The sequence below is a fragment of the Puntigrus tetrazona genome, chromosome 5, assembly GCF_018831695.1.
Source record: "Puntigrus tetrazona isolate hp1 chromosome 5, ASM1883169v1, whole genome shotgun sequence".
In the NCBI taxonomy this organism is placed as follows: domain Eukaryota; kingdom Metazoa; phylum Chordata; class Actinopteri; order Cypriniformes; family Cyprinidae; genus Puntigrus; species Puntigrus tetrazona.
In genome coordinates, this window is record NC_056703.1 from 26,989,979 (window position 1) to 27,000,182 (window position 10,204).

A 10,204-nucleotide genomic window follows, 5' to 3' on the forward strand; every position below is an offset into this window, starting at 1 on the left:
GTGTGTGTGTATGTGTGTGTGTGTGCATCGTAGCAGAGTTTGATGTCTCAGACCCACTCCCAGATGTTGACTATTGCAATATTAAAGTATCTTCTGTAAATGTCACTGAGTGCAGTAAGTGAGCATGAGAAGCGAGCGGGGGTGCGAGAGCGAGAGGAAGACGGAGGCAGGTGAGACAGATTGACTACGTTGGGAATAGAATACTAATGTACTGTTACTGCGCTGTATACTGATGCCAGTTTGATAGAAATACTACAGAATGTGAAAATAGTTTGTAACTAGCTGTAACTGAAGTTTGAAGTTACTAGATTTTTACCTTGCTTGATGCAGTTGATAGGGTTTTGCTGTGTGTGGTTTTTTTTTTGGTTGCTTACTGTCCTAAAAGAGCTTTTCAGTACAGCACTGTTTTTAAGGTTCATCCTTCACTCATAAAAGTTAAGGTTCCAAAAGGGCGGTTTGCAGTTTGGAATCCACAAAGAACTTTTTGTGGACTGAAGAGCTTCCATTGATGTTAACAAATGGATATCAGCTGTTGTTCCGAACCTGTATGCATTTCTTCCTACTGTGGGACACAAAGTTTCCATAAAAGATAGCATAATCACAGTTTTAAGTTTTGGATTAAATATCCCATTCATTTAAGCAAAGGTAGTATCTGTATTTACTACCTATTTTCTGCATTTAGTACTTCAGCTCTAAATTCTATAGGAATGTAGTGCTGCATATACTGTTGGCTGTTGTATGATATACTGCTTGCAATATCATTTGTAATCTGCTTTGGATAAAAGCATCTGCTAAATGATTAAATATACTTGTATGCTGCACATTCTGGCAAATAAGAGCTATAGGTCCTATTGGCATTACAAAATGTGCCCTGTAAAAAATATCTTGCCAAATGTATGTATAAAAAAAGTCACTGTAATATTTCTGGGATGGCATATTGGTGCCTGTATATTTTACAACTCATAATTGCATATTTCATTAAGTGATGTAAATGTTAATTTACCAAACTACTTCAGCTAATAAAACCTGTAATGTTAAAATGTAATACACTTGGCCAATGGAAGTATAGATACACACAAAGACAAAGCACCATCAGGGTAACAAACATGACAGTAAAATAATGTGTGTTTATACATATATATATAACAAATGAAAAATCTAAATCAAATCGATATTTGATGTTACTACCTTTTGCCTTCAAACCAGCATCAATTTTTATAGGTACACTTGCACAAGTGAGGGATTCTGTAGGATTCTAGTCAGGTGTATGATCAACCAGTTGTACCAAATAAGTGCTAATGATCGTCAATGTCACACGTAGGTTGAAACCCATGAACTGAAACAGAAACAGCTGTGTAGGAGGCTAAAAAACTGGGTGAGGAACAGCAACAAGACACAAGGTAGTTATACTCCATCAACAAGGTCTCTCCCAGAAAAAAAATATCAAATCAGACTGGGGTTTCAAGTTTTGATGTTAAATCTCTTTTGAAGAAGCACAAGTGGCCGGTCAATGAAACTTAGTACAGCATATGAAAGACACATCAAGCTTATTACCATTCCAAATCAGAAGATGTCCAGCAGTGCCATCCGCTCAGAACTGGCAGAAACCAGTGGGACCCAGGTACACCCATCTACTGTATGGAGAAGTCTGGCCAAAAGTGGTCTTCATTGAAAGAATTGGAGCCAAAAAGCCATACCTCCGACGTGGGAACAAGGCGAAGCAAAAAAAACATAGGAACTGGGGTGCAAAAAAATGGCAGCAGGTGCTCTGGACTGAGGAGTCAAAATGTGAAATATTTGGCGGTAGCAGAAGGCAGTTTATTCATCGAAGGTACAATGATGAGTGTCTGCAGGCAACAGTGAAGCATGTTTGGGGCTGCATTTCTGCAAATGGAGTTGGAGATTTGGTCAGGATTAATGGTGTTCACAATGCTGAGAAATACAGGCAGATACTTATCCATCATGCAGTACCATCAGGGAGGCGTATGATTGGCCCCAAATTTATTCTGCAGCAGGACAACGACCCCAAACATACAGCCAAAGTCATTAGCAACTATCTTCAGCGTGAAGAAGAACAAGAAGTACTAGAATTGATGGCATGGCCCCAACAGAGCCCTGATCTCAACATCATTGAGTGTGTCTGGGATTACATGAAGAGACAGAAGGATGTGAGAAAGCCTACATCCACAGAATTGCTTTTTTAAAGGCAAATATTGATTTGAATTAGATTTCTCTTTTGTTCATTCACTGCATTTATGAAAATAAATGCTTAACACTTCCATTTTTGAAAGCATTCTTTGTGTATATATATATATCAGTTTATTGTATTCGCATTCTGACGGCACCCATTCACGTAGATGAGTCTGAGGAAATTGTCTACAAATTAACATTTGTAAGTGAACCATTCCTTATTGCACCAAATTACGAAAATATCTCTATATGCCACATAATAAATCACGGTTCACCACAAGCAGCTTCTGCAGTTATGAAAACTATAATTTTAATATACACAAGAACTGAGACAACTCGTTCCAAAAAACTGCACATTTAGCAGTATTTCACTGTTCGGTCTATTAGCTTTTCATGTTCTAGACTAAGAAAACTAACAGGTTATTACTGTGGGATTTTTTTTAGAGCGAGACTGCTTCAACCGTTACCTAGAAGCATGGAGCAGACCCATACCTCCTCCAGGGCTTTGGTTTGAGTAGGAGATGTTGTTAAAGTAGTGAGGTGTCATAGTAAGCAACAATCATGCACTTTCGCTCTGCGTGCCGGGTGGGCCATAGTGCTGTACTCATATTTGGCTTTTTAATAATGAAAAGCTTTTTTGGAAAGGCGAGATGAAAAATTCATGCGAAAATCTGAAGATATGCCATGAAATCAAGCTCAACGCTCTTACTGACACCGGTGGGGTCACACTCACTCTCCGTGAGCTCAATAATTCAGCATCGAGAGCCAGTGAGAGAAGACACTATAGTAAACCTAAAAGTGCGAGACACTTTAACTTACTACGGGTCGGGGCTGAAGTGTGGCGGCTCACGTTTCATTCATTTTTGGCACCGATGCGAAGGCATTTGTATGTGTCCGCATGCGCTTGTATTACTGTAAGGAGCTTCTGAAATAATAAGCACTGCGTGTTAGCAGACACCAGTAGACCTTGGGTCACAGCCAGAAGGGGCCAATTATAATTGATGGAATCTCTTTGATTTACTGTTCTATTCATATCCATTTGTGTCATGCTCCATATATCACAATTTCCTATGTAAATGATCCGCTTACACATCACTTTGATTAATGACGCGTTGACAGTCGCATTAGGGCCGTTTTGACGCCATGTTCTCGATGCGGTGAGGGGCTGTAAGAGTCGCACTGACATCTGCTGTGCTTCACTGGGTACTGCACGAACGAAACGAGGTGTTGCCTCTCGTCTCTGGAGCATTACGTCATGGCACGACCATTCATTCAAGGGTTTAAGATATAGAGAGTTCAATCCGCAGAGTCTCGTTGTTGTTCTTCGGGGGATGTTTTTTAAACGTCAAAAAGGGTCCCCGTGTTTTATAGGACGCTCTTTTTGATGTACAGCTCTTTTAATAGCGGTAGGAGAAACTGTAGGAAACGATGCTGTCCAGATGAATCAAAGTCTCAAAAGACAAACCCGTCTGACTGCTTCGATCAAGTGATTCATTGGCGAATCGCGAGCTTTGATTCGTGGGGAGCCCAAAACGTGATTACCAAAAAAGGACTGTCACTATCATTAATAATTGTAAAACAAGAAAAAATGTATTTAAAGATTAATTTGAAGTCCAATATAAATGCAAATAAATTAAATGAACACTAGTTCGTAGAAGATTTAAGTATTTATTGGGATGGACAATATTACGTTTTTTTACTAGAAATGAAAAGCTATACATGGTCTCAACACATCTCAGTGTTTTCTATTTTTTACATCTATTTTTATCCCTTTAGAATGTCCTTTATGTAACAAGTAGAGAATTGAAGGGAGATTAAACAATAATAGACATATAATTAATACAAAAGTTTGTGTGTTTGAATATTTTAGCCATTCTTTAACATATCAATCTGCAACAAAAGGGTTAAAAAAATATATATATATTTTTTACAAATATTTTTAATCTTTTCCATCACATATACAACAAAATACATTTAAAGTGTGCTGGAAACTGCATTAGCTGATTCTAAAAACAAAACGTGAGAACTGTGCCTTTGCTTAACATTGTGACATTCTCAGCTGGCCCCAAACACATCAAAGATGGATTACGGTTCTTCGAGAGCCTGTGGCTGCGTGCTCCGGTCTCAAACACCCCCGAAGCTGCAATAAGGTGTTCAGAGCAAAGGATCGGAGCTGTGGAGGTGCCAGAGACAAATAATATTTCTCATTTCCTCATTTATTTTAGATTGTGCCAACATTCACTTCCGTACTTTGTGTGTTGTTGATCCAGGCGAGTGAATGATGATAAAATATCCCTTTAAAACAACACTCAAAGATAATGAAATGGACCTATCAAAGCAACACCAAAGACAATCTAAAAAAATAAACATAAAAACAAAAATAAAAATGTTACTGGCTTAAGAAGGGAACAGAATGTTAAGAGTGTAGTATATTTTTATATTTTATGCTTTGGGTTCAGCAATTTCCTCAATGCACAACAATGCATCTCATTTATTCTTATAACAGTGTATTTCATTTCGGTATAATTCTCTTTTTTTATTACAAAACATTTCTTTTGGCAGAGACAGAACATTAAGTTATCAAGAAAAGAAAAGAAAAACGAAAAAACATGCAAATCAGAACCCCAACATAACATGATATACGCAGACCACACTCAAGCCATAGAGACACGGCAAGCTCACCCTTAAACTCTAGACGTCAAATCCTGTCTAGTAAAATGTTTGCGATCAAAACTACATTTGTAGAACTTCCACATAAAAAAAGCAGTGCATGATCTAATAAGAGCAGAGGACTTGTTCTTACCGACGAATTATACAAACAACAAAAGAACTAAACTACATGAAGCAAAAAGCCATAACACTGTGAATAAAGATATAAAGAGCAAGTTAAAAGAAATAAATAAAACAATTACCGTTTTTAAAGCCCCAAATACATTGACATTAACAAACCTGTGCGGCAAAAGGAATCAAGATTATTCGGATTTACTTGATAGTGTAAAAATCACTCAAGGAACAGTTCACCTAAAAAAAAAATGCTGTAAATTTTCAAGCCACCCAAGATGGAGATGATTTGGTTTCTCGTCGGAATGAGAATCTAAACGGCTGATAAAAACATCAATAATTCACACAACTCCGGTCCATCGATTACCCCAAATCTGTTCCGATGAAAAAAAAAACTCCTCTACATCTCGGATGACCTGGATTTCAGGCAAATTTTCCTTTTTTTTGGGGGGTGAACTATTCTTTTAAAAGGCCTGAAGTCAAACCTATTTTCGTCACACGGCATGATGTAACTGTGCTGATTACATCTGAAAGATACTTTGATTGCAGAAAATCTGCGTTTGAACCCCTTGATGATACGTATCAGAATGTGCTGAATTTGTTCCAGTCTTTTCACAAACAGTTTCGCCTTCCATCGATGTGAAGCCGACAAAAGCGCCGCTTGTGAACGATAAAGGCATTAAAAAAACCCCCAGACTAGTGCATCTTGTGTGCAAAACTATATTACAGACATTACCCTCCATTAACTGATTATTTTGGCACAAACAAATGACGAATACGTTATTTCAATAAAAGCAGTGCCAAACAATCCGTTGGACTGTTAAAACGTTCATACCTGCCAGCTTCACACCTCTTAAAAGAAAAGCAGAGTTTATATAACATTGCTGGAGGTGTTTTACTGGGCCTCGACACCTGTTTGCATCTTAATAAAAGCGTCAGCTCAACACGCCGCCTGAATCCTAAGCGTCGTTCGGTGGATTTACACAGCACATACAGCAGATAGACTCCGCACTAAAATGTCTGAACGCTTGTACATCAAGTCAAAATATTGCAAGACTAACGGCCGTGAAGACGGTTAATAAAAAAGGAAAATAGGAAGGGACGCCAGTGCCATCTTCACAGTGCAAGAGAGGGTCACCCGATTACAGCGTGGATGTGCGATTGTGAAAGCCCTTAAGAACGTGAGGGATCGATTGCTGTCTTGTGAACCTCAGCCCTTATGGTCGACGGATTGCAGAGTAGAACAGGCAGTGGATTTTGGGATCCCTCAGCTCAGTAGAAGAGACAAGACTGTGCACACCATCAACGAAGCACGACATTTCAAGTACACCGATAAAAGCAAATGCCACATCTGGTTCTCGAAGCCAGAGATTCGTATATCCAAACCGGTCAAGTAAGTTAGTGATGATATATATAAAGTGATCTCCACACACTTCACGCGATAACTAGCAATAAGACACAAGGTAAAAAGATTGGGTGAATTTTACAGAATTTCTGGATGTAGTATTTGATTTTTATATATATATATTTTCCCCACATTATTAACGTATGCATGATGAGTTCGTTTGCAAAAACAGCCAACTCATAAATCACTTTTTTATTACGCATTTCAAGTAATATCGATCAAACCGCAGTTGGGTTGTTACTATTCATTTACAAAAAGTTTACCGAAAGTTTAAATTTTTGTAGAGCGCATGGATGTGATTACGTTTACGCGATACACACCTCACCACTGTAACGTGATGCTTTCGCAAGGTGGCAAGTGGACAATACTGTCATGTTTACAGTTCAGATACGTGGAGAATAATGCACGGAAATTTTAAGTGGCGTTTATCGAATTTTGCAAATGAACTCTTACTGCAAGTAGTTTAATGTTGTAAGTAGTCTATATATTGCTGTATTTGTGCCAATTTGAATTAAAACTAAGAAATCTGAATTACTGTTGGGTCCCCCCCCCCCACAATTAATTGTTCTCAAAATATATCTTTGGCAAAATACAAATGATGTGTCTGTGAGATTCACCCAAAAGCGTGGACAGGATCTATTTCTAACTGGTGATTCAGAGACTTCGTGTGGTCTGACTTCATAGGTCAACTTTTAAAAAATGTAAAACATTTAAAATACTTTAGCCATGCAAACATCGAGAAAACTTCTGAAAGTAGTGATATGTAAATAAACTGTACATGATTCACATAAAGCTTTGCTCAGTGGATCATTAAAATACATTAAAATAGAAGTCCACTCTAATTCTCACGTATGGCTTTGCTCTCTTGTGGCTTTCTTGTCCACTACTCCCTAACGTTTCAGCTTTCCCTGATCTCAGTTTCACGTGTTTCGCTCACCTCTTACAGTTAAAAGATTTTTCTAAAAGTGGGTACATACCACATGAACATTTTTACATTCATTAAAATGTCTACCGTCTCAAACAACGAAAAGAAAGTACAAAGAAAACACGATTGGGAGTCTATTTTATAATGTAGATCATTTCCTTGGCATTGTGTTTACAGAAAGCCGCCTTGATAAAAAAATTCCTCTTTCCTCCAAATGACTTGAAAATCCAAGTTGATCTGTTGATCTTGTCAGCACAAGGCTTTACTCCTGCTGAGANTTTTTTTTATAGGTCTTTTTCACCCTGTAATGCTTTTGCAATACATTCTCTCACCGCGTCAAAGCAGCTTTTCAGTCAAATGGGAGCTGTCACAGTTTGGGGTCCTGGTGGGGATTCAAAGATTGGCAATTCTGCGTCTTGGAATGGGAAGCGGATGAGGAAGAGGAGGAAGAGGAGGAGGAGGATGAGCTGCGTCTCGTCTCCACACCGGTGCTGGTCATTTTCATCTTCCGACGTTTTGCTAGTGGCGCATTATCAACGCTTTTAAGGAAGAAGCCCTCGCGCTTCCCCCGGTTAAATGCCTGCGGGAATAAAGAGATGCAAAGGATATCATGACGCAAAGAGTTTTTGAACATAAACCAAGACAAAAATGCATGAACATTCCAGATGAGCCACTCATGAATCGGGCTCAATGTATGGAAACTACATTATGAACTACAGACATAATTGAGAATAATATGAATATTCGCTATAAGTACAAAACATGTTACATAATAGACGGCAAACTCAACATGCATACAAAAATCTGTACACCAAATCCAGATACTTGACCTTGTAGGTGGCATTGACGTAGGTACGGACAGTTGGGCCGGTGGACTCCAAAACATCAGGGGTGCAGAGAGGGGTGGAGGACATAACGCCACCTCCCTGAAGCCAGGCGTTCTCTTTCAGAGCCGAGAGCTTCAGCCGTCGCTCAGGATCTACGGTTAACAAACCTGTGAAGATGAAGAAGGAGATAAAACTTCAGTCGGAAGCTAATTTGGAGGCTGCCAATATAAGCATCCTTCAGCCACTAAAGCAGCGTCCTCAGAGACCATCACACGCTTTTCTTCCACCAGGGCACTGAACCTCATCCATCTCAATCTAGATGATCAGATGACAGCTATAATAACAAGCACTTGTGCTGAAATTGGACTGAAATGTGTTTGAGTGCCTGTGAGTCCCTGACGGCTGGGTCGGGAATCGCTCATTAAAAGCTTTGGAGTGGTATAAAACTGTTACAACGTATGTCACAGCTATTTCAGGTGCAGATCAATAGAGACTCCAAGTATTGGGTGAACATGAGTAAATTTCACAGGTCTCCAAGCTCTAAACCTATAAAAATTGCAATTCAGTTACTATGGATGATCACCAACTATTTCACAGATGATTTCATAAACCAGCACCAGATCCTGTAACAAGGGCTCTTCTGATTGAATCCGCAATTTGGACTGTAATCTTAAATCTGATTTAAATGACGCACATTTAGGTTACCCAAATGGATTTTCTTTATATGGAAGGATAATATCCAATCATAGGAAAACTGCCTATTGATTTTGGAGTACTGGGACAAAGCAAACTAAAGAACTGAGGAAAAAAAATTAAAAGTGCATAGAAACCACACACAAAAATAAATAAATAAATGTGTGTGCTATTAAAATGTCAAGTTTCTGTGATGTTAAATGAGACCAAGAAAAATTATTTCAGAAGTTATTCCACCTTTAAATGTAAACTATAACCTCTACAACTAATTAGGAAAGAAACTGAAATCTGAAATAATGTGGTTGCATAAATGTGCACACCCTCTAAGGATGTGGCTGTGTTCTGAATTAATCAGTCATTTTAAGCAAATGTTAAATAGGAGTGAATACACACCTGCCATCATTTCAAGTGCCTCTGGTTAAACTCAAAGTTTAGCTGTTCTAGCAGGCTTTACCTGGCATTTTCTATAAACATCCTATAGCACAAACCATGGTCCACAAAGAGCTTACAAAGCATCAAAGGGGTCTTACTGTTAAAAGGTATCAGTCCGGAGAAGTGTACAAAAGAGTACCCTTAGATATACCATGGAAAACAGTGAAAGCAGTCATCAGCAAGTGAAAATATGGCTCAACGGTAATATTACGAAACACTGGATGTCCCTCCAAAATTGATGAAAAGATGAGAGGAAAACTGGTTAGGTAGGCCGTCAAAGAGCCTACTGCAACATTTCTGGAAAGTGCTGGATATGTAGCACATGTGACGACAATCTCCTATGGGGTAGGGCGGTAAGTAAAACATCCAGCTAAATTTTGGAAAAACACATAATAAGTCTCCCAAAAGCATGTGGGGAAATATGTTGGTCCAATGACAGCAAGGTTGAACTTTTTGGTCATAATTCCATAAGGTGTGTTTGGCACAAAATCAACTGCACATCACCAAAAGAACACCATATCTACATGTGGAGCAGGTGCTGGCAGCATCATGCCTTGGGTCTGTTTTTCTTCAGCTGGAACTGGGGCCTGAGTCAACGTGAAGACCTCAGGACTGCAGGACTGTCTCGCTCCTGCTGAATTTCTGACCATTATAACAAACTCCCATAAAGTGTGTATTCCACTCAAGCTAGCACCTATGATTTTTGTGTCCACTCCCACACATTCAAATATTTTGTATATTGTATAGAAAAAGTACATATTTTGAGTTTTGATGTTTGGCACGTTAGGCTATTGGTTTTGACGCACAGACCTGACAGCCATACTGTATAGTGCAGAGCAGACACCTTCAGTTTAAAAAAGCATGTCTTCTAACTGAGTTTCATTTGTATGATCATTTTCCTATCTAGCACCTAAACTCTGGAACAATCTCCCTAACTCTGTTCGGGAAGCA

General features: G+C 38.9%; 1 protein-coding gene across 1 annotated transcript in view; it reads right to left on the reverse strand.

Moving 5' to 3' along the window:
• Positions 1–7,570: 7,570 nt before the first annotated feature.
• LOC122345425 (ribosomal protein S6 kinase alpha-5-like) overlaps positions 7,571–10,204 on the reverse strand; it is a 3,712-nt gene continuing 1,078 nt past the window's right edge. The window contains exons 2-3 of the mRNA XM_043239543.1: positions 8,132–8,295; positions 7,571–7,881 (exon numbers count right to left, since the gene is read on the reverse strand). Of these exons, the coding sequence (XP_043095478.1) occupies positions 7,669–7,881; positions 8,132–8,295 (377 nt within the window). The 3' untranslated portion in view covers positions 7,571–7,668. The remainder of the gene's footprint in view (positions 7,882–8,131; positions 8,296–10,204) is intronic.